The sequence below is a fragment of the Sphaerodactylus townsendi genome, linkage group LG05 (assembly GCF_021028975.2).
Source record: "Sphaerodactylus townsendi isolate TG3544 linkage group LG05, MPM_Stown_v2.3, whole genome shotgun sequence".
In the NCBI taxonomy this organism is placed as follows: domain Eukaryota; kingdom Metazoa; phylum Chordata; class Lepidosauria; order Squamata; family Sphaerodactylidae; genus Sphaerodactylus; species Sphaerodactylus townsendi.
In genome coordinates, this window is record NC_059429.1 from 88,087,110 (window position 1) to 88,111,319 (window position 24,210).

Sequence of the window (24,210 nt, forward strand, 5' to 3'; positions counted from 1 at the left end):
ATTCCACAAAGATTTACATTGCTACCAATGTATGTGTCATGGAATTTGTCATGGAATGCTCACAAAGCTAAAATTTAAAATGTTCACTGAATATATTATTTCCCAAGAAACCTTGCAAATCACCCCCCTTCCCCTAGCTTAAGTACCCTGTATTTAGGCTAGCCCAGGGGCCTGCAACCTGCGGCTCTCCAGATGTTCATGGACTACAATTCCCATCAGCCCCCGTCAGCATGGCCAATGATGGCAGGAGCTGGTGGGAATTGTAGTCCATGAACATCTGGCGAGCCGCAGGTTTCAGGCCCCTGGGCTAGCCCAATCCAAGTGAATGTCTATAGCTCTGAATACAGAGAACCTACTCTAGTGACTGGAGACTCAATGCAACAAAGATGCTGGCTGGATCCACCCAGGCACTTTAATTGGCCTGCAAACCAGAATGTGGAAAATGCCAAAGCTCCTGCCATCATTCTTGTCATACTCACCCTCCAAAGAGTACACTAGTCCTCTTTAAACAATCATACCTCCAGTTCTAAAAAAACCTGCATGTTCTAAAATAGCAGATAGCTAGCTGCAAAGTGGACTTCAGAACATTACAGGCAAAGTTTAATTCCAGTCATGACTAACTGCTTTCCTTCCAAAAGGCTGTGTGCCACCAGCTATGCAGGAAATTCTCATCTGCCAGCTGCAGAGAAGCCAGAAGATTTTATGGAGCCTGGCTCTGCCTTTCCCATGTGCTTTTCCAGTGCCAGATTTGCAGCTCATCTCTTTGTGAAAACAATGGAAGAACTAGGCACAGTGACAGGCTATGCTGTTTGGATACTCTTCCTTCGCCTTTCCGTGACTTGATCAGTGGCTGTCTACACATTCAGAAATGGTGCTTTCTCATTTTGCTACTGTTTCTGTGCATCTTCTCTTTCCATTAAAAGCAGGAAGCAAGCCAGTTCCCAGGCTGTCCTCACTCTTGCTGGCCACATGTGCACTGGCAGGGAAACGCTATTCAGGTTTCCTCGAAAGCGAGCCTTTTAACAACTAAACACTTGGACAGCTGATATGAAAAGAACTTGATTTAAGAGCTTCCCAATCCTCCTCTCTTACATTATGCAAACATGTGGTTGGGGAAGACTGCCAACTGCAGCATCAGCATTCACTGCCAGAACCCCATGCAGCAGTAATTGTGACCCCTGAAGGGAGAGGATATGGATCCCATGTACCAGCCATCTGAGCAAGAAAACAAAGGTCAATGAGTGACCACACACCACACAAAACACGATTGTTCTCTGTGTTGCTACCAGACCTTTCTTAATACCACGGAAGCATGGGTGTGTGTGTGTGTGTGTTTGAAGAGGAAACATTTATTCCCTTTTCTGATCTTAGCAAATCTGAAATACTTTAGGAAACAAGCAATAGGAAGCAATGGCAAAAGTCAGATTTGCTTCTGGATGGCAGGTCTCTCTTCAGAAAGGACTGCATTTTTATCCTTCACATGCTAGTCAAGTCATACAGCAGGATCTTTCTACATCAGACAGTCTTAAGGTCAATAGGTATAACCCTTTGAAGCTCCCCCCCTCCCCCGCCAACATGCTGCACTGCTGGAATCTGTACATCAAGCTCCTGGTGAATATGAAACACACACCATAAAGCACACTGCTGATGACATTTATCTGATGTACTCATCTTCAGAGATGCCCAATATATCTTCATCTGTACTGTCCTCTGAGTCTGGCAGGTTTCCCCAAAGCAGAAAGTTTGTACCTTTAAAAAAATGCAAATTATTTTAACTTGGATTTTCCAAGTAAACAAATTTTATTTATTTATTTATTTATTTATTTATTTATTTATTTATTTATTTATGATTGATTGATTGATTGATTGATTGATTGAACTTATAGGCCGCCTCATCCCTGAAGGGCTCGAGGCAGCTCACAATATGGCTGTTCTACCGAACAGCAATCAACAGCATAAAATCAACAACATAAAACACTGAACCCATTAAAACCTATGAAGCGATTACAAACAGCAGAGCTATAAATTAAGACAACCAAGGTTTTTATAAAACAGACGTTGTTTAAAAACAGGTGCCAGATCTAAGGCTAAAAAGAAAGGGAGGGAGTAGGCCGGGCCCGCGATGGAATCCATAAATCAGGCCCAACCGTAATAAAAGATGGAACCCAGCAGCCTCAGTTTCAGTGGGGGCCGGCAGAACCACGGCCAGCCCCTCCAAAAGCCCGGTGGAATAGCTCCATCTTGCAGGCCCTACGGAACTCACCAAGGTCCCGCAGGGCCCGGACAGCTGGAGGTAGAGCATTCCACCAAGCAGGGGTCAGAGCTGTAAAGGCTCTGGCCTGGGTCGAGGCCAGCCATATCATCGTGGGGCTAGGGGTCACCAGCAGTTCTGCCACTGCCGAACGCAGCAGCCTATGTGGGACATAAGGGGTGATGCGGTCCCGCAGGTATGAGGGCTCCATGCCGCGTAAGGCCTTAAAGGTCAATTCCAGCACCTTGAAAACGATCCGGAACTCCACCAGGAGCCAGTGCAGACGGCGTAGCACAGGGGTGATATGATCTAAATAACCACCACCTGTCAAAAGCCGTGCCGCTGCATTCTGGACCAGCTTCAGCTTCCGGATCAGTCGCAAGGGAAGGCCTGTGTAGAGTGAGTTACAGTAATCCAGTCTCGAGGTGACTGTCGCATGGATCACAGTGGCCAGGTCGGACTGGGAGAGATAGGGAGCCAGCCGCCGTGCCAGGCAAAGATGGAAAAATGAAACCCGGGTAACATGGGCCACCTGGCTCTCCATTGATAATGGAGTCCAGGCGGACCCCCAGGCTGCGAGCCAGGGATGTCGGGGCCAACGCAACCCCATCCAAAATAGGTGGCTGGAATTCCCTCGGTCTCTCCCCCCGGCCCAGCCAAAGGACCTCCGTCTTTGTTGGATTAAGTTTTAACCTACTTTGCCTCAACCAACCAGCAACCAACTCCAAACAGTGCTGTAGAGCTGCAGGGGTGGAGTCCGCTCCCCCCTCCATCAACAGAATGAGCTGGGTGTCGTCCGCGTATTGGTGACAGCCCAGCCCAAAACTCTGCACCAGCTGAGCAAGGGGTCGCATGTAGATGTTAAATAAGAGCGGGGAAAGCAAGGCCCCCTGAGGAACCCCACAACTAAGTGGGGTTCTATGGGAGGCCTCATCCCCGCACCATACCGGGGATGGGGCGGTATAAAAGCTTAAAAAATAAATAAATAAAAAATACCTGCTGGCCCCGACCCTGGAGAAATGAGGCAATCCATTGGAGGACAGTGCCCCGCATTCCAGAGGCAGCCAGGCGGCGGATCAAAAGGTCGCAATCGACCATATCAAACGCTGCTGTGAGATCAAGCAGCACCCGATTCGCCTCGGTCTAGCTGCATGCGGAGCATATCTGTGATGGCAATGAGGATGGTCTCCGTCCCATGCCCAGCACAGAAGCTGGACTGGAAGGAATCGAGCACCGATGCATCCTCCAGGAAGCCCTGAAGCTGCTCCAACACCACTCTCTCAATTACCTTCCCCAGAAATGACAGATTCGAAATGGGGTGGTAATTGGCCAGATCACCAGGATCTAAGGATGGTCTTTTCAAGAGTGGGCGGACCACTGTCTCCTTCACCCCACCCGGAAATACTCCTTGCTCAAGGGAGCAGTTGACTATGTTCAACAGGTGGGGTTGTAACTCCTCCCAGCAAGCTTTTATCAGCCAGAAGGGGCACGGATCCAGAGGACAGGTAGTAGGTCTAACAGCAGCTAGGACTCTGTCAACATCAGACTCGCAGAGTAGGGAAAACTGAAGACGGTGAAGGAGCCTCGAGTTCCCTTACTGTATCAAATGTGGCTGGAAGGTCCCGGCGGAGGGACGCGACTTTATCTGCAAAAAAGCTCTGGAATGCCTCACAGCCAATCGCGAATCCACCCAGACCTTCAGGGCAAAATGGTCAGACTATGGCACTCTGCTAACAGAGGATACAACCATATTCACTCCTGCCCCAAAGACCAGGTCCAAAGTGTGACCGGCCTCGTGAGTGGCGCCGGTGTTTAATAGGGAGAGTCCCAGCATCGCCATGGATGACACCAGGTCCACTGCTGCTGAGCGTGAGGCGGTGTCCACATGGACGTTGAAATCTCCCAAGACAATAAGTCGAGGGAAGCGCAACGCCCACTTGGCCACCGCCTCCAGCAGCTGTGGCAGGCCATCACCGGGTGCGCTAGGCGACCGGTACACTAGGACAGGGGTAGGGAACCTGCGGCTCTCCAGATGTTCAGGAACTACAATTCCCATCAGCCCCTACCAGCATGGCCAATTGGCCATGCTGACAGAGGCCGATGGGAATTGTAGTTTCTGAACATCTGGAGAGCCGCAGGTTCCCTACCCCTGCACTAGGAGAACGGCCAACTTCTCCCCTGACAACCACTCCAGTCCGGCACACTCGAACCTGGAAATTTGAGGGGCAGGAACTGCCCTGAAGGCGATGGAATCCCGGATGAACATCGCTACACCTCCCCCCCGCCCCGTGTTCGAGGCTGGTGGACACAAGCGAAACCTGGGGGCGAGACTTCACTCAAGGTGACCGTCCCCAAAGCATATAACCACAGCCACTGTTGAAGTTTAGTTAAAAAAAAGGGCTATACCATGCAGTTCAAGACTACATTGGGAAAGGATTTATTAATTTAAAGCAATGGACAGACGTTCAGAATTTCTGTAAAGAGCTGTGTGTCAGAAAGAATTGCAGCAAACACAATATGTCAGGTAATTGTGCTGCAGAAGTTTGAAAAACTGAAGGTAGCAAAATCTGCCCCGTTACAGAAGCCCTAATGTAGCATGTCTGGTTATCCCTCCCTCAGGATCAAAAGATGCTAAAAGAACAACCATTTACATCAATGTATAGATGACATTAAGTTATTACTGGGTGGACATATCATACACAGTCTCTAATAAATTTATGGTATTGAGGAAATCTAAACAAAACCAGTAACTGTTGGGTGGAAATATACAGGCAGTAACTGTTGGGTAGAAATATACAGGCAGAATGAAAGAACATGAATAACAGTTGGTCTTTATACCCCACTTTTCTCTACTGTAAGTAGTCTCAAAGTGGTTTACAATCATTTTCTCTCCCCTTGTGAAGCAGAGGGGTTGAGACGGTTCTGAGAAAACTGTGACTAGCCCAAGGTCACCCAGCAGGCTTCATGTGGAACAATGGGGAATCAAACCCAGTTTGTCAGAGTAAAAGTCCGCTGCTCTTAACCACTATGCCACACTGGCTCTCAACATATCTTGAGAATGACTAAAAGAAGCAATGTATTTTATAATAGGCTAAAAAGTGATTACTGTATTAGCACAGTCACATTTGCTGAGCCATTGCAATGCCACAGCACATCCATAACCTTCTGAGTAAAGGGTAGGAGAACTGTGGGGAAAGTTAGACATTGCTAGTGGGAGGGGACTTGGGAAAATCAGAGAGACAACTTGGGAAGGAAAAGGAAGGATGGCCAGTGTTGGAGACACAGAGGAATGGTGCCAGGGGGCCCCAAGGAGCACAGCAGCTAATGTACAGGAGACAGATAGCAGAACCTGAAGGAGAGCCCAAGCATTACAGCAGATCTTGTGATGGGAGCAGTATGTGCATAGCTATTGATGTAATTAGGCAGTGGTTGAATTAGGAAAAAAATGGCAAGGCAAGACTATAGAGTCACCACGCTGTTCCCCTGGCAGGATTCTTTTAACCTATGGCTATGTGAGAAGCAGGAATGTACTGGGCAAAAACAAAGTAGCCATTGCATTTGAATCCTGTCTGTCCTCTGAGGAGATCAAGTTAGCCATTTATTTTTTACAACAGCCCTGTGAGATAGGCCAAGCCAAGGGATTTCACAATGGGATCTTAACCTAGGTTTCCTGAGTCCAAAACTGTCAGTCTAGGCACTTGGTCTTAAAACAGCACAAATAAGAAAGCAAGACTGGCTGCAGGTCTTCAATTAAAACTTTGACAAATACAGCAAACCGTTCTAGACAATCAATTTCATATTTTTTTAATTTCTTTTTTTTGCTATCAAATTACAGTTGACTTATGGTGACCCCTGAGCTTTCAAGGCAAGGGACATTCAGAGGTGGTTTGGCATTGCCTGCCCCTACTTAGTAACTCCACGCTTCCTTGGTTGTCTTCCATCCAAATACTAAACTAAGGCTGACTCTGCTTAACTTCTGAGATCTGATGAGACCTGGCTAGCCTGGGCTGTCCAGGTCAAAGCTTTCTTTATATTATTAAAAACAAATAAGCAGGATTATTATGTTTACAATTCTAGGATGAGCAAGCAGGCTGGGGGAAGTATACAACAGTGCATCAAACTCTACATAGAGGTGGTTTTGACTGAAGTAGCAAAAGTGCCCCAACAACGATATAGGATTGGGCACTTCTAACTGTAACAACTTGCTAAATATGTGCTTAAAAGCATGGAACACCAAAATCTGTTCTACATCTAGCATGTGATGTATGTTATCTGGCTTTTGTATTAATTGCTGTAAAGTGCTTCTGGAAATCGAGCTCTCATCACCATGGGATTACAGTAGCTTTGCTGATCAATTAGTCTCAGTCTAGTGATTTAAGAGAGATCAAGGAAATTAAAGCTGAAGCAAACAGTTCCACCTACAGTGTTACCTCATCAGAATAATTCTTCCTAGCAAAAGCTGCATGAAGAAACTTGGAAATGGTTTTATGCTTTTCCAAAGAGGCACCACTTTGGAATAAGAGCAGTAAGATTAAATACTTTGAGAGGATAAGAACAATCCTTAAGCAGAGAATCAAAATGTTCCATACCAGAGGAGTCGAACCTGTCAATTCCAAAAACGGCCTGGTTGTGAAACATCCAGAAGTGCCCGTTGTTGCAGGAGAGCAGGCAAGGTTTGCATGGAGCAATCACATGGTAGCCTACGACATTACCACTGGAAGAGCAAACAGAATTCCCAGAATTCAAGGTTACAGATGAAAGAGTAGACAAGAAATTGACTGTAACATGAACATACTCCTGATAAATTTAAAGTTAATAAAATGGATTTGCATTTAGTGACTGACTTTGGAAAACACTAGATCAATTCCATATTCAAGCAAGTGAATAAGAACTGAGTGGTTAGCTGTATCAAAGGCTGCTGAGAGGCCCAACACTATCAACAGGGAAGACTGTCCCTTCCCCCACTTTAAACAAAGGTAATCCACCAGTGCAACTAAAGCCATATAAGTACCAGACCCAGGCCTGAACCCAGACTGAAATGGGTCAAGGACAGATGTGTCATCCAGGAAGCTCTGACGCTGCTGCCACCACAAACACTATCGCATTGCCCAGAAAAGGTGAATTGGAGACTGGCCTGTAATTGGCCCCCTCATCTCTAGCCATGAAGTTTTTTGAGCAGCCTTCTTCAAATGTTCATTGTTCACAGAGTTGGACTTGGGTGTTATCAAGACATGCACCACTTTGAATAATTGAACTGGATAAGAGTCTGCAAAGAAGGTCTTCGCTGCCATTGTCCCCACCTCATAGGGTCGCAAATGGGCTCTAAGATGTGCTGTGTCTGATTTATCCCAAGTCTTCCACCAAACCTGCTCTAATCATCTTTCAGGAATCTAGGGGCCTCAAAGAGCATGGAAGAGGAGTGAGCTACTCTGTTTATGGCTGCAGTCAGCGCATCATTCCATGCAGCTACAAGGGCTTCCACAGTCACTGGAGAGGCTCTCAAAATCCCCCATAGCCGCCTGGAAACCAACAGGATCCATTAATCTCCATATGTCCTCAAAGTGCTTATATCAGTTACACAATTTTAAAACCGAAAATATAAAACAAGGAGAACCGTCAAGCATTGTAGAATGCCAACTACAGAAATATAGAACAAAAATTTAAGTCAACCCACCTGGTCACTGAAACTACATTTTAACTTGCCTGTTGAATGGTGTGAGGGAATCCTGCACATCCTTTAGGAAGACACTGCAGAACTTTGGTATGGCCATGAAAGAGGCCCTTAACTTGTTGCCCCCAATTTCTCTTTGAGAATTCACAAAATAAGTTTCCAGGAGGCTCACACAGAAGAGGTGGAGTTGAGGGGACTCTGGTCCCAGACATTGTACAGGTTTAAGGAACAAAAGATTGGGGCCAGAAATTAACCAGGACCCAAAGTAGTTATTTCAGGACTAGAGTAACATGCTGTACAAATATAATGGCCTCTAGAAAGCTGTTGGTGGGTTAACAGCATCCACCAAGGGAGCTAACCCCTCCTGCCTTTCCTCCCTGCTTGGCCTCACAATTTACCACAGATAATGAAAACCTAGCCTAATTATTCAATTGAAAAAAGCTTACTTACAGATTCCCCATCACACTTTTTCTGGTTTGACAGTGGGAACATGCTGATCAATTATATAGTAAGATAGCCTATCAACCATCTTAAGTTTATTGTATGAACGTTCAGCTAGAAACTTGTGTGATGACTAAGATTTAAGCTCACAAGAAACATTTCCACAAAATCATAAATCCAGCTACTGCTGGACTGATGTTGGTAGTGCCAGGCCCCTTGAGGATAAAAAGTCATGTGGGGGACAGTGCTATGAAGGGAGACATCAGGTACGCTATCCCCTCCCCTGTCTTCCATTTGCAGGATATTGACTGGTAACAACCAAAGAAGCTATACAGCTATTCATAACAAAACATCAAATCAAACAACAATTTTACTTACCATTTCAAGCAGGCAATATTCTTCAGTTTACATTCGCAAATTTCTGTGAAATAGCAGTTTCCAATGAAGTCAACAGTACTGGGAGCAGGGATAGAAACATATGGTAATAGTTAAAAATTAACTTGATTGTTGTTTTACAAATATGAGCTATTTAGTCTTCCAATAACAGACTTCCAACAAAGTGCTAGTCTCCTTTGCTTATTTACATTTACATTTCTGCCTCAACCAATAACTGCCGTAAGCCACTCCATTGTCAAAACAATCCATAACTAAACAATCATATAAATAGGGAATGAATTCTAAACCAGAATTTTGACAGGAAGTCTTTTTGCTTGAATTCCCTTCAAAAATTGTCAAAGCAAGCTGTGTAGCTGTCCTTTGAAGAACATACTTTAGCAAATGCTTTAAAATTCAAATGCCCATGTCTTAGGTTTTATCATGAACACTGTTTTCTCCTAATTAAGATAAGCTGCATTTATTTCAAGTTTCAATACTGCTCTGACAATTTATGCTTCATGTGGAAGCATAAATGCATTATGCTTCATGTGGAAAATTGTTTGGTAATACAATTTTACTCTTGTGAGACAATATACTAGAACCTAATAATTGTTTGTCTGTTAAACCTGATGCAAATATTATGTGACCTTAAAGCTATTATTGCTTACAAAAACAGGACATTGTTCATGCTTGCGAACAGTGCAGAATATCAGACCACTGTTTATGCTTACATCTTATTTTCTCTTCTCTCCCTTAGCAGATATAGCTTTAAGGGGGTCTTCAAATACATTCTAGACATTCTACAAACCAGCACATTTATTTAAAAGTCTTATTGCTCAACAAGAGGCTCCAGAATTCCTGTCTGTGTTGCAGAAGGGGCACACAAAACATGGGATAAAGCTGTTTCTAGCACAGGCACACCTTTAAGAAAGCCAAGAGTTCAAATCACTGTAACCACTGCTGGTATAAGTGTAAGTGATGCTATTATTTGGATTAATCATCAATGCCAAACAAATGTATCTGAGTGACCAATTTTTCAAGTATAAAATTTGGCTAAAGATGTTTGAGATTTTCTCAGGACAGTTTCCAGAATCATCCTTTAATTTCTCAATTTTCCTGGCTCCTCCTCTACAGGATTACCACTGTCTATAGCAGTCCATTGCTAAATAGAGGGCACTCTATGAAATGCTTGGCTGTTAACTTCCTGGATGGTCAATAAGATCAAATATTGACACATCCTCAGCTGCATTATTTACTACCAGGAGCTGACTGAGAAATAAAACATAATAAACTGCAGGGAAACAAATAAAGAAAGAATAAAGAAACGATGCTATCAATTAGCAACTGGCTGGGCAAAGGTTTGTGAGGGGCTGCGTGGGAGAGAACAGGATAACTTGGAATTCTGCTCTATCAACCCCTCTTGGATTCTATAAGGTTTCAGGGGCTAGAGAAGGCTGATTTATCCCACCCCACCCCCCATATAACTTTTTCATTTAATTGATTCCCGACCCATTGGATACTCACCGTGCAGGGGTCTTCTTCTGGGTGGTTGTAGGCCATCTTGTTTGGGTTGTTCTCTACCGTCAATCAAGGAGGCAGGAAATATACTTTGGTCACTTCCTGTAGGTGGGTCGTAGCCCTCTTGCCCCAGTATCTGACGAGCCGAGGATCAGACTCACCACAATGAGACAAGAACAATGGAACCACAACCAAATAACATGCTGAAAAAACAAACCTAACCTAACAACTCTGGAAGGGACCAAAGCTCAAAGTAATTCTCACAGGCTCTGAAACTCTATTTTGGAATGTTAACCTTGCAATTTTATGTATGAAACACGTTACCGGAGAACAACGAGAACAGGGCGGGCCAAGATGGCCTACAAGCACCCAGGAGAAGACCCCTTCACAGTGAGTATCCAATGGGTCGTTCTCCTGGATGGTGTAGGCCATCTTGTTTGGGTACTCCCCAAGCAGTGACCCGTAGGGTGGGTTCTGTTAATCTCCGATAATGTGCTCCAGGATTCTCCTTCCAAAGGAGGCCTGAATGGCATCCAGAGAGGTCAACCTACAGTGCCTCACAAAGGGAGAAGGGAGAGGCCCAAGTGGCCACCCTACATATCTATTCTAGGGACACGTGCTTGACCAAAGTCCGGGTAGAGTGGGCCGTGATGCCACTGGGAACCGGTAGACAGCTGGCCTTGTGCGCCTCAATGATGCATGTCCTAATGCTGGAACTAACGGCCACAGAGGACATGACCTCACCTACCCTAGGGGGAACCATGTTAATAAACAGGGACTCACATTCTCCGATATTTTCCTTGCGTATGAGATAGGCCCTCAGGGACCAACGCCCATCCAGGTGGTGCCATAAACATTCCCTGGGATGGCGTAGGGTTGGAGCAAAAGTTAGGCAGAACCACCTCTTCGTTGTTGGGTGGTTCGAACTTAAAATTTTTTATTTTTGTTAATAAGGATATTGGATTTAGGATTGTTGTTCGTATCCCACTGGGGTATGATGGGATACGATGTCACCACTGGGATACGATGACGACAGAGAGCGAGGGTCATCTTGATGGCACCCTACTGGCCTTCCCCATGGTTTTAGTGATTCAAGGATTATCGGAGACACTGGTCTTAATCCTTTCGACGGTTCCAGATTGGTTATCCCAGGGTCACCTGTGACATCTGTGGCATCTGGTTCAGTTTTACCGCATGGTTCTTGAAAAGAACAAGGAACAGAACAAGGAGAAAGAAGAGCTATTCAAACAACGTGACTGAGACGTTGCTAGCCTCATGTTGTCCGTCCACCACCAGGATTCACAGATCTTCCTAGAAAGCGCTTGTTCGCTGGCGCAGGGGGAAGCTAATCACACCAGAGACTCTGTCACTAGATGTCATCCTAGATTACTCACAAGTTGGTCTCAAGCCCAGCCTTTATAGAGCCACCCTACAACATCAGGTGGAGTTTGACTGAAACTTGCCTCATGCTGTAATGCTAGTTAGTTAACTAACTGACTCAAGGAGAACTAACATTCCTTTTAGAATTGAGAATTAATGATTATTACTTCTAAAATCAGTTCTTTATTCTATAAATGAATGGCTGCCAAAGGTAACCCATTCTCTCTTGCCCCCCTTTGTGAAAGATTCCAGACAAAATCTGAATGTATTTTTAAGAGTGTGGCATATATTTGAAATAAATAACTTGTCAAACTCCGTGCACCAGAATTGTGATTTCACTGGGGACATCCCCATTTTTCTTGGGGGCTGTGAAGAAGTGGGAGTATACCCCTCTTCCCACTTGGTCCAACAGTACGGACTCTATGGCCCTGATTAAGGTAAGAAGAGAGATTGCCCACTTAATCCTGTCCCGTTTTTCCGGGGTGAAGCTGCTCGGTGAAGGGAGGAACCTGTCTTGTGACAACAAACGGAACTCTAAGGAGTAACCAGAAGAAACTATGTTCTGGACCCACTGGGCGGCATGGGTTTCCGTCCACTTTGCATCTGCCAGCCCGCTGTCCTTCCTTCCTGGTAGGGGGGAGAGGATGAGGGAGAGGCCCTAAAGCCCAGCTTGGGTATAAACCTGGGTTTGTCTGACCTGACAGATCCGGGTGTCCCTCAGAAAGGCCCATGAATAGCTGGCCTCAGCTATGAGAGCTCTTGTCCCGTCCTACTCAGTAGCCAGGGCAGTTATAGGCTGGATCCATAGGGTCATGGAAATGCCTCCACCTCACCGGCAGAATGTAAAAGGAGTTCTGCCTTTATGCTTTGGCTTGCCCACCAGCTATCACATAGGACAGGATTGCAGAATTCATGGATGTCCTTCCCCATTGTTAGGCCAATAAATTATAGCTTGCTGCCTCACTCAGGTTTTGCTAATGCCTAAGCGGGCTGACTTTGTGGTTTTGTGCGTTAACTCTGACAGCTGCATTTAATACTTTCTGGGAATGACTAACTGGTTTCTAGCTTCCCAAACAGCAGCGCACCTTCTCCTCATAGTCACTCTGTATCACTTCTCTGGAAGCTACAGCTGTCTTCAGCATTACAGACTGGCAGAACGATACTCAGTTTACTTCTGCATTCTCCTCTAGGTGTCCCTGCTCGGTCTCCACCGCATTGTCGGAGATTTGGGCCTAGTGTTAACTGAAGCCTTCCTAATTTCCAGAGATTTCATTCATAGATTTAGCTTGTGAAGCTATAGCATTCCCAATAGAATTGGGATCTAAATACCTCCATAGACTCCCTCGTCCAATTTCCATGGAAGTTCTTGTATGTTATTGGGGCTTCAGCCAATTTCACCTCAAGGCTGGGCTACTGATCCCTCTGACCTTATTTTTTTTTTGGCCTAGTACCCTCTGATCTTCTGTACAAACTGGGGGTTTATCAGAGTCACCTCCGCCCCTGTTACAGGCTCCATAAATCTTACTGATTCCTTCCTGAGCTGTCGAGACCTGTAATACGTTAGCTGTACCAACAGTTTGGGCCTCCTGCGTTTTAGCAACTGGCTTTGGGTCAGAATCAGCCCATTTGACAGTTTGGACCTTTTTGGTTGGGGACTGAGCATGAGGTTTCTGAAACCTGCGACACTGATATCTGAAATGTCCTTCCTGAACAGGAGAAACCGATTACCAATCCCTTCTTGTGTTGTTAGGGGGTATGTCACTGCCCTCTGAGTTATACACAGGCGCCAGCCAGTCCCTATCCCTCCTATGCGGGATGGGGGATCTGGATCTAGAACGAGGCCTTTGCCTGTAAGAGGGGACGGCAGGGGATGGCTGCAGCTTCTTAGATACCTCCTCCCTGATGGAGGAACGTATTAAGGCTTCCAGCCGGTGAGGGGAGAAAACGCTCCACTCTGAGGGAATGACATCTGCCATGCTGCTTTCCCTCCCTCTCTCCCTCTTGCCTGGAGAGTCCAGCTGGATTGGAGGCCTCTGCCTCAGAGGCATCCATCGGCTCTTCATGGCTGCAGCCGCAGCTCTCACGCCCAGATGCTCCTTGGCACCCTGTATAGAGGCTGGTTGAGCGTGCGCGCCAACCTGCGTGGTGAGAAGGCAATGGTGAAAAGGCCTGCTGGCTAGCCCCACGGCTGCTCTGGGACCATGGCTCTCACGCCCAGACGCTCCCTGGCACCCTGTACAGGGACTGTTTGAGCATGCGCACCAACCTGCATGCCGAGAGGGCGATGTTGAAGAGGCCCGTTGGCTAGCCCCACGGCTGCCCTGGGACCGGCTGGTGCGCACTTCCCTCTCAGCCTCACGGCTGCACGGGGAGAGTGGGAGGCTTGACTGGCAGACCTGGTCACTGCCCTCCGTGTTCTCCGTTGCCAAGCGGCACAATCCCTCCTTGTGAGGAGAAAATGGCACTGACGCCATAGCTGCTGAAGGGAAGGCTTTTTTGGCGGGAAGAGGGAAACACAGAGTTACAAGGAAAAAAGACTACAAACTCTCACAGACACAGAAAGGAGTTTTTGGGATCCAAAGGACATGAAGCCTATCAATAAGCAAAGAGTCTGTTGAATTTGCTGCACTACCTGACGAGGCAGGAAGATACTGGGGCAAGATGGCTACGACCCGCCTACAGGAAGTGACCAAAGTATATTTCCTGCCTCCTTGATTGATGATAGAGAACAACCCAAACAAGATGGCCTACACCATCCAGGAGAACAGCTATTTCCAACATTCTTTCCCTCCTAGAGTTTTTCAGTCTTAATCTGGCTGGAATTCTAGGGGTTCTTTTTATTTTGATTCATTTTCCAAGTCATATTATTCTACAGACCCCAGAAGGCCCTCCTCAAGTAGAAACATTTTTACTTTGCCTATGGGTAGATTGGTCTTGTGGCTTTTGTCATCAACTCAAGAGCCAGCCACTTTGCTTTTAGTTAAAGTATTGACTTTGTAGCGAACAGCCCCATCCAAACCTGGAGGAAGAAAACCCTGAAACTTCTCTACCACTGGAAAGTCCCATAGGATTTAAAAGACATACACTGCCAAAAGGGTGGCATATGTCCGGGGGCTAGTGCACTGCACAACCAGCCCTAAACCCTGGGAGGGAGCCAACTAAAGTTGGCTCCACCCTGGGAACACCCTACCCAGTGGTGGAATTCAAATAATTTAACAACCGATTTCGGTGGTGGGATTCAAATAATTTAACAACAGGTTGTTTACAAGCACCATTTTAACAACCGGTTCCGCCAAAGTGGTGCAAACCTGCTGAATCCCACCACTGTCCCTACCCCCCTATCCTGGCGGCCAAACAGAAAGCCAATGCAGTCCTGCTGTGGCCCCAACTTCTGGGTTTTGCGGCAGCAGGGCTGTGGGACACACGGCCACCAGCACGTCTGCACTCTCCGCTGGGGTAAGTGTTCCAGGGAGGGTGAATGCCGCACCACACCCTCAAGTCCTTTCAGCCCCTCTCCCCCATTTGGATTATGGTATATATGTGTAATTTTTCTTACCCCATTAACAAAGAAGATCCCATATTTTCTTGACTGGGATGTATTTTTATGTGAAGCAGTAGATAAAGGAATATTCTTGGCAGCACTGAGTCTAACCTGTGTGGCTATGCGTCCAACTATTTAAATAATGGAGCAATATGAGTCATTGTAATCCTGTACTGCAGAGCTTCTGTCCAAAAATTGGTTGATTCAGGCTATTTATTACTGCAGTTTAGTTTCTGATTCTCATGAAAATAAGGAACATGGATTCTGCTCCCATGTGTGAACTTCACCCTTGTCTTCCCTAGGCTTTTTATTTATTTACAGTATTTGTACACTACAATGATTTTTGTTTATAACAACCCTAGCACAGATAGCTTTAACAGGAGATTAGACAGATTCATGGAGGATGGGTCTATCAGTATGGAACCTTCACATGCAGAGGTAGTAAGCCTTTGAATACCAGTGCTAGAAGGCCTTGACCTCTATGCCCAGTTTGTTAACCCTCCAGGGCAACTGGTTGGCCACAGTGTGAAAGAGGGTACTGGGTTAGATGGACAACTCAACCGATTCTTAGGTTGTCTGTATGTTCCCCAATGTTAGTCTATCACAGTGATGGTGAACCTTTTCGAGACCGAGTGCCCAAATTGCAACTCCAAACAAACTTATTTATTGTAGTCGTGCACGCGGAGTCACCGGGTGAAGGCAACGCAGACGCAGACGGTGGAGATATCATCTAGCGGAGAGAGAGCCAGCAGCGGGAGCCAGCGGGGTCCGTGGATCCCTGGCAACTCTGCTCAGCGTGCCTAGTTCCTGACACCTTCTATTAGGGTTTCTCTCTAGGGTAGCTGGCTGGCTTATCAGGTGGATCGGCTGGGAGGCTCGGAGGCAATGGGAGGCCAGCGGAGATTGTCCAGGTGGGATGCATGGATCTCATCGGGCTGGTATTAGCGTGGCAGGAGGGAAAGTTTACGCAGTCTGGGCCTTAATCCAAGCTCTTCAGACAAGAGGCCCATTATCCCTTTGTCTGGGACACCCCACCTGGCGGCTGTGAGCCAGGCAGTTCACATGACCTGCTTGAAGCTCACCCGGGGTGCGGGGATGGGGAGGCCCGAAGTCGCGACCAGAAGGTCAGTAGTTGGGCCAGCATGCTAAGCCGTTTCTAGCTCTACCGCAAGGTCTCTGTTGGGTCAGGCGGCTCATCCCCTACATCTCCTCCTTACATTTTTTTTTGAAAGCTGGAAGCCGAATTGGTTGGGATGACCTGAGGGGATCACTAACACCTCCTCAGCATCTCTGCCCAGAAGCTGAGTCGGAGCTGCTTATGCAACATGAGGAACTTGGTTCTGCGGCGTATGAAGGGAAGTCAAGGGGTTTCTGCACACATACTACAGGCAATACTTCAGAAATTACATTGAATAAGGGGCAGAGATCCTAATGATAAGAGCACACAATCAAAACCAATGCCCAGAACTGTACAATGAGTACTTAACCATCCCCTGGCAGCCAACTCCAGAGGGCTGGATCTCACCAGTGGGACAATACATCATATTTCAGGATTAGAAACAACGCCTTTGCAACTCATGCACTCTTCATATATAGGAATTAAAATGGGAATTATCAGAGAGATTAAAACAAATACATATTATGTACATTCTCACAACCTTGCGAAGTGCAGTAACAGCAAAATAATCAATAGCCAGCACGCATTATCCTAAAAGTTGCTTACATGGTTCCTGTTGCTCGGAGGCCAGGGCATCCAGAGCGAGTGCGGGAGGTGGAATTAATGGACTTCAAGAAGGGCACAGGCCAGCCGACCAATAGTCTTAGCATTATAAGGAAAGTAAAGTCCAGGGACTCCCACTCAGGAGGCTCGCCAGCGGAGACGAATCTCTGCCTTTCACCGGGAGAGGCAATGTCACCGCTACGTCTCGCAAGAGGGGTCGAGAGAGAGAGTGATGGGCCAGTGGGCGGCGCTAGGCTCCTGGGGTGGAGCCTGAGGCAGGACAATGGTAGAGGCTGGCTGCTGAGGCAGCAAAGGAGTTCCAGCAGCGAGTCGAGCAGGGATGTAGTTGAAGGAGTTCTTTTCCCCGCAGAGTCCAGAACCAGCCTTTGGGGAGCCCGGGATGTTCCCGCAGTGAACCAGGGGAATGTCCTCCACATGTGCAGCAGTTCCAGCCAGCCGATTGCGGACAATGGAGCTCGGGCCGACCTCCTAGCCCCGCCACTAATACCGACAATGCTGGGCACAGGTGTTGGACTTGGTGGTTACACTCGGCCTTGGTGAGTGAGGGAGGAGAGCACCGGGTTGGAGGGTTTTCACCTTATGGGTCCCCAGTCCAGCTCATAGGAGTACCTCCTTGATGGACGAGGGGTGTTCACATAAAGGGGCTCAGGCCCAGGAATTCCCTCTAGGAAATCTCCAGGGCTTCTTTGCAAACCGGAGGAGCAGGCAGGAGCTTAGAAGCAAACTTCCTACTCCCTAGGTACATTTGGCCCAGGCAGGAAGGTTGAGGAGACGCTGGCAGCGGCAGCCAATTGTTCCCAGATGTTGGTTTGACCGACTAAGGCTCGGTCAAAGGGTGGGCCGCATTGCCACCGGCAGGAGAGGCAGCAGGAATAGAGGCAGAGTGATGGTGACCTAGAGTTGGCAGTGATGTGATGGTGAAGTATGGCGATGGCAGCACAGAGGTCCCTCCCGGGGTAAGTCTCAGGGGTAGCCTCCAGCTGTTGCAGCAACTCGCGCTTCTGGTTGAGTGAGTCGCCTTTGACATCCCCCCCCCAGGTCATCCGGGTCTCTTTGGACCGCTCTGGGCTAAAAGCTTGGCGGCGGTTCCGTCCGAGGTCGTGAGGACAGGATCCTCCAGAGAGATCCAGGCTCCATCTCAGGATGGGATTGGTTTCTTCCTGGTTTCATTTTGCCATGGGCTGGCCGGACATGGCTTAGTCAGAAATCCACAAGAGACCACCTGTGGTGGAAGAGGGACTGAAGGCTACCACCCCTTCCCCGAGTTATGGGAGGGGCCGAGTCCCCGCCATGGAGACTCCTCGGCCTTGGAGCTGGCGCGAAACTCCTGAGCATGTGGATGAGGTCTCGACCGCTTTGATGGGCTAGCCAGAAGTCTGAGGCTCGATTGATCAGATTTGGAGTGATTGTTAATATATCATCAAGTTTGCTCCAGTTTGCTCCGCTTGCCCTTCGCGTAGAATGGCTTGCAGAGGGGCCACTCCACCCTCTTCATCATTAAAATTTTTTTTTGACAGGGGAGGGCAAGGGGTAGGCGATCCTGATGGGAGTGGGTTACGGCTTTCAAGACGCCAATATCAGAAGCTGCCAAGGTAGAAGGTCCGAGCCCTGGAGAAGAAGCCGAGAGGTGGACCGATTAAGGGAATTGTGGGTATGCCATACTTTAATTTGCAGTACCAAAGTGACTTTGAGAAGCGCTTTTGGGAGCACTGGAGATGCATCAGGGGAATGAAATGATCAGGCACTTAGGAGTAAAAATTTCAACATAAAGGGAGGGGGATTTCCTTGGTAAGGGGAATGTGACTTACCGCGGACCTTGGTGGGTTGGCCTCTACAAGGGCTGTAAAGGGTGCTAGAAGTTGTGATTAGGTCTATCTTGGTCAATGCCGCCCTTGAAACCACCTCTTAAGGCGTTTAAATGCCGTTTATTTCGGCCGCCAATACATGATATTGGTAAAGCTGCCAGGCGCCGGGTAAGACGCCAAGCACCAGAGAAGGAGGAAGCGTGTCACAACCCAGACGGGCTTATGAGTAAGTGCAGATGGCCGGACTTCTCCTCTTTTTAATCCTTGGGAGCCCAACTCCTGGCAGTGCCTCACGGTTACCAGGATCGGGCCTGTGATTTTAATCCAGGGAGGGGCCCATTGTCAGTTACCAATCGTCCCTCCCGCCTTTGCTGGTTGAAAAAATAGAAGGAGAAAGGGGGGGAGAGGAAGGAAAGACAGCCCTGGGAGCAGGAGTCCAGGAGACAGGAGTCAGGGGAAACAGTCAATCAATGATCTGGCGCGGTGGGGGGAAGGGGCGTGGGTAAAGTGAGGGGTGGGTTGTCCATCCTTAAGACCAAGGCTGTTCTGGACCTGGCTCTATGAGGTCTCTGCTCCCCAAAGGGATTAACACATGGATGTCCAAGACGATGAGGTGGACTGTGAGCTGTCGCTTCGAAGCCCTGGCTGTAGACTGAGCGGGAAGCTGGATCGCTTCCGTCCTCGCTGACCTGGTTTTCCTCCCCCCACCCCCAGATGCACGTGCAGGCGAACCTGCATTCTAGGCCACTGAGTCAGCCACTCAGGTCACTCTGATGTAGCAGTTCGCGTACGCCGGCGCGCCAGTGTCCTACACTAGCTCCTTGGTAGAGCTGGCTTACAATGGTGAGCTTCCAGGTACCGGGCGGTAGGCTCCCAATATGTAGGCGTCTCTCCCACTGCTGCAATGGTGGCTTAGTCGCCATGCCTTTGGAGAGGGGCTGCTTGGGCTCATGGCCTTTAACGAATCAATGGCTGGGCAAGCGATGGGGCAGGAGTAATTAGCTGTGCTTAGCTGGTTCCGGCTGCAGTTCCCTGCGGGATGACATCCATACCTGGATGTGGATGTGGGTCCCTTGCGATGCATGGAGTCGATGACCCAGGGATGATGAACAATCCCACCGCCCGGCAGCCGGATGCTTTTGGCAAAACCAGCCCAATGGTCCCATCGTAAGGGGATGGGGGGTCGCTGTACTGGAGTGAGGGACAACGAAAATCTCTGGAGTGGGGAACTCTTGAAAGAAATAGGTTAGGTGCAGGTGAGCCGCAGGATGCCACGCAGAGGGAGGTGGTTTGGGGCTTCAGGGGCTGCTCCTAATGAGTCTCCCTCCTTTGGTCCTTGGGGCTGGGAGAGATGCCCGAGCGAAGCCTTCCTCGACAGGCATCTTCGGCTTCTCCAGTGGAAGCCTCTCTCTGGCACCCGGGGCATCTGGTCTTAGGGCTGCCTTTGGAGACCTTCGGGCCTCCTGGGAAGACCCCCTCCGTCCCGAGGGGGTCATAGGCCCTCCCTCGGGCAGCCTACATTCCCTTGAGGAAGTGTCCCGGCCTTTGCCGCGAAGTTGAAGCTTACTCCATCCTGGGAGGGCTGCCCCCTTAGTGAGGTGGATGAGTGGCTGCAGGCTTTCAAGAGACTGGCTTAATTGGTATGGAAGATCCTCATGTCCTGGCAAGCTAAAGCTTTAAGCGTATGTCGGCCAGTTCGCCAGATTCTTCCCTAGGCCTGTGGATGCAGCCTCTAGGCGTTACTCCCAGTGGAGGCTGCTCTCCCGGCAAGGCTTAGTGCTGATGCCTTCGCTTTTGGAGCCCCTCCCTCGCTATCTACTCTGCCTCTTTGAGGGCCTCCTCCTGGAGCCTGTTCACAAAATTCAGCATAGGGCTCCTTGGGGCTTTCGGCCGATGCCAGAAGGCTTTGGAAGCTTTGGGTCGGGTTGTCCGCTAGCGCTAGGACTTTCATGTATGCCTTACCTTATGCTCATACTTCAGAGGCTGCATCAGAAGGGCATTACCTCCGCAGAATTCAATCTGAGCATTGGGGTTGGCGAAGCCTCACCGCCAGTAGTGCTGTGCTTGGGCGGTGCTTATCGCGCTACCAGAGGCTGCTCCTGCTGTTATGCACTCGCTGGCTGTAATTTTCGCCTTCCTAAACCACGACTGGCGCGGTTTAAAAAGCATGCTCTGAAAGGTGGTTTTCCAATCCTCGGAACCATTAGAGTGGTTCCTGGCGACTGCCTCCAGCATGCCTCTTACATAGGGCTGAGTGGATTCCTACGTCTCCGCATTACCTTGGCGGAGACTCGAGTGAGGATGTTGCTTAGCTTAAGGGACGGGTGCATCGACAAGTCATTGAGCGGCGCCATCCACGCATCCTCCCTTCCTGGTCATCAGTGTAATGGGTGGGGCGCATAGACATGGCGCAGAATGATCTGGCAGGAGTTTCGCTCTTCCGCCAGGGTTGAATCGTGGGCTAATAATGCTCTTATGCTAGGGTTTTTTCTGAAACTCTCCAGCCATTGACGCGGGCGCTTCGACGGAGTCACGGTGGCTTCAGAAGAAAATGAAGTAGCGAGGCGAAAGGGAGGAGGCTGCCGGAGAACCCAGCTGGGAGGATTTAAGAAAGAGGCAAGGCGAGCAAAGGGAGAGGTAGAAGGAGGACAAGGTCGTCAATTGTAGTGGATAGAGAAAAAAGTTCCGAGAGGTGAAACTGGAAGCTGAAGGGTCAAAAGGAGGGCGATATCTACGGCAAGAGGGCCATAGACCTGCAGGTGGGCTGATGGCTATTGGCTACGCTAACATTGCCTCCTTCACTGCCAGTAGCAGTAGCAGTGACATCCAGTAGGCGCTACCGAGGCTCTCTATGCAGAAAGTGCGCCCGATGTTTTCCCCAATCGCTAAGATTCAATGTCCCCCTTCTGGGCACCTGCATGGACATTGAGCTTCAATCTCCTCAACCAATTTGCGCGCAGTCTCCTCTCTTTACGGAGACCCTGCGGCACCGCTGCTAACGCTTTCAATTCGCTTAACGTGCTTGTCATAAGCCCTGCTTTTGCAAGCCCCCCCCCATTACCTCTACCGCTGTTCGGACCGGACTGAGAGAGTGTCCTAGGAACTTCGGGTCCCTGGATGCGCCGGATCCAGCCGGACGGGCGGTACCGAGAAATGGTTCTCCCTGGATGCGCCGCATCCAGCGGACGCCGGGTACCGCCGCCCTTCGAAGCTGACACGGGTAAGCAGGTGTGGAGGTCTGGAGGATTCCCGGTTTCGCACCAGTTGTAGTCGTGCGCACGCTGAGTCACCGTAAAGCGAACGGACGAGACGCTGAGAAATATCATCTGGTGGAAGAGGAGTCCAGCAGCGGGAAGCTGTCAGGGTTCAGTGATCCTGGCAACTCTGCCGCGTACAAGCGGATTCCTGACACCTTTATTAGGAGTTTCTCTGGGGAAGCGGGCTAAGGGTGCTGGATGTTGGGAGGCCGGGGAGGCCGGGAGGAAGCTGGGGGGAGATCGCCAGGTGATGCATGATCTCATCGGGCTGGTATGTGCAGGAGGAAGCGTCCGTGTCTGGGCCTAATCCACGCCTGGGGACAAGGGCCCATTATCCCTTTGTCTGGGACACCTGGTGGCTGTGAGCCAGGTAGTTCATGACCTGTGACTCACCGGGGAGTCGGGGGGGGATGGGGAGCCGGAGTGCAGCCAGAAGGTCGTAGAAGTTGGCTGGCATGCCAAAGTAGCGCTGCCTGCCTCGTTCTGCTGGGTCAGCGGCTCATCCCTACAATTTATCGCAGTGCCAACATGGCAATTTAACCTGAATACTGAGGTTTTAGTTTATAAAAAACAGTTGGCTCCGAGGTGCACGTTACTCGGCAGTAAGCTTGGTGAAGCAACTGTGCAACACTTCGAATGGGTGAATCAAGACCCTAGGAGGGTTTACTCAGAAGCAAGCCCCAATGCCAGCAACCAAGCTTACTCCCAGATAAAGGATCGTGCCCAGGCCAGCCTAGTTGTGTGTGTGTGGGGTGTGTGTGATTTTCCGTCCCCCCATGATGAACTCTGTGCACGCGTGCCCACAGAAAGGGCTCTGAGTGCCACCTCTGGCACCCGTGCCATAGGTTCGCCACCACTGGTCTATCAGGTGTTCCAACTACCACAACCGCTGTTCTGGGCAGTTAGCATTAGCATCTCCCAGCTCTCACATAAAAAAAGAACAACAGGTGTAGAAGAAAGATTGACAGTTTAATGTATAGTAGCTGAATTAGCAATCAACAGTGCCATCTGCCCTTGCAAGAGAATTCTTCTCAGCATCTATGAACCAGAGCATATTCCCGGAAGGCAGTTCTTTTGTTTAGAAATGAGGTAGTGAGGTCATCATTGCATTCCTGATGTGGTACAAATTTTACAGAACTGAACTGCAAAGACATTTCATTAATCCACATTTCTTAAAGAACTTACCTTTAGGGTTAACATAGTCATAGTACTCTTTCAGTATTGTTCATAGCAAGCACATTCCCCATCTCCAGCGTGATACATTTTAGATAGATCCTAATTTTCTGTTATAGGGAGCATCCATGGTACACATGATTCAAGAAGAAGAGGTGCTTAGCTACTGTGTTGCCAGTTCTGATTCATATTCATAACACACGAGTTTGTCAATACATTAGTTTTTCAAGTAACTAGTCAGCTCTAACAAAACGCTGCCATCTGCCATGCTAATCAATTATTACAGTATAAAGAAGCTGATAGTAGTAATTTCCTGAGGCACTAAAACACTATTTTTTCCTTTTAACATCTCAGCTTGAAGTATGAGGTTTACTGAATTTCATTACCACACTTCTGTGAACACAAGAGACAACACTGGTTCATTGTTCAACAGTACTACAGAAATGTCATTTGTGATCACATGGAATAATTTCCATCAATATTTCTTGTTACTTCAAAGTTACAAAATAGAAGATATAGTTTTGGAGAAAGTTTCACCTAGAGAAAAAGTTCAATTATTGTTCAAAAATATCTTTGCTTAGTATGAATTAATATGGCTGTTCAGAAGATAGCTATAATAGAGGAGGTTGACTGTTTTATTCTGAGTATTTTTCAGAATACATTCTATTTTTTCTCTTTTAAACTAAGTAAGTTGTCTGAAGTGCTGACTTAATATAAAGTATTAATAATTCTCATGGCTAGCCCATGTATTCATAATGAATGATGCAAAATTGGGCCACCCACAGACAAGGAAGGGTTATCTGCCTATCCATGAGACTTCCCAAATATACAGAAAAATATAACTTGATTAGCTAACAAAACCCTTCAAAAAGCCTGATGTGGACTAAACATGCTCCAGAAAGGGGAAGTTAAGAACACAACAGTTATCAGTTGATAACAGTTAAGAACACCCATACAACAGGGGGTCAAAAAGGAAAGAAATAAGCCTTCTCAAGGCCGAAAGCTTAGAAAATCCTGGACAGGGAGATTTTGAAAAATGCTGTGGGATTTCAAAACT

At 48.1% G+C, this 24,210-nt stretch overlaps 1 protein-coding gene across 1 annotated transcript in view; it reads right to left on the reverse strand.

Moving 5' to 3' along the window:
* Positions 1-323: 323 nt before the first annotated feature.
* FAM72A (family with sequence similarity 72 member A) overlaps positions 324-24,210 on the reverse strand; it is a 28,083-nt gene continuing 4,196 nt past the window's right edge. Inside the window, exons 3-5 of the mRNA XM_048497636.1 lie at positions 8,742-8,819; positions 6,841-6,965; positions 324-1,749 (exon numbers count right to left, since the gene is read on the reverse strand). Of these exons, the coding sequence (XP_048353593.1) occupies positions 1,655-1,749; positions 6,841-6,965; positions 8,742-8,819 (298 nt within the window). The 3' untranslated portion in view covers positions 324-1,654. The remainder of the gene's footprint in view (positions 1,750-6,840; positions 6,966-8,741; positions 8,820-24,210) is intronic.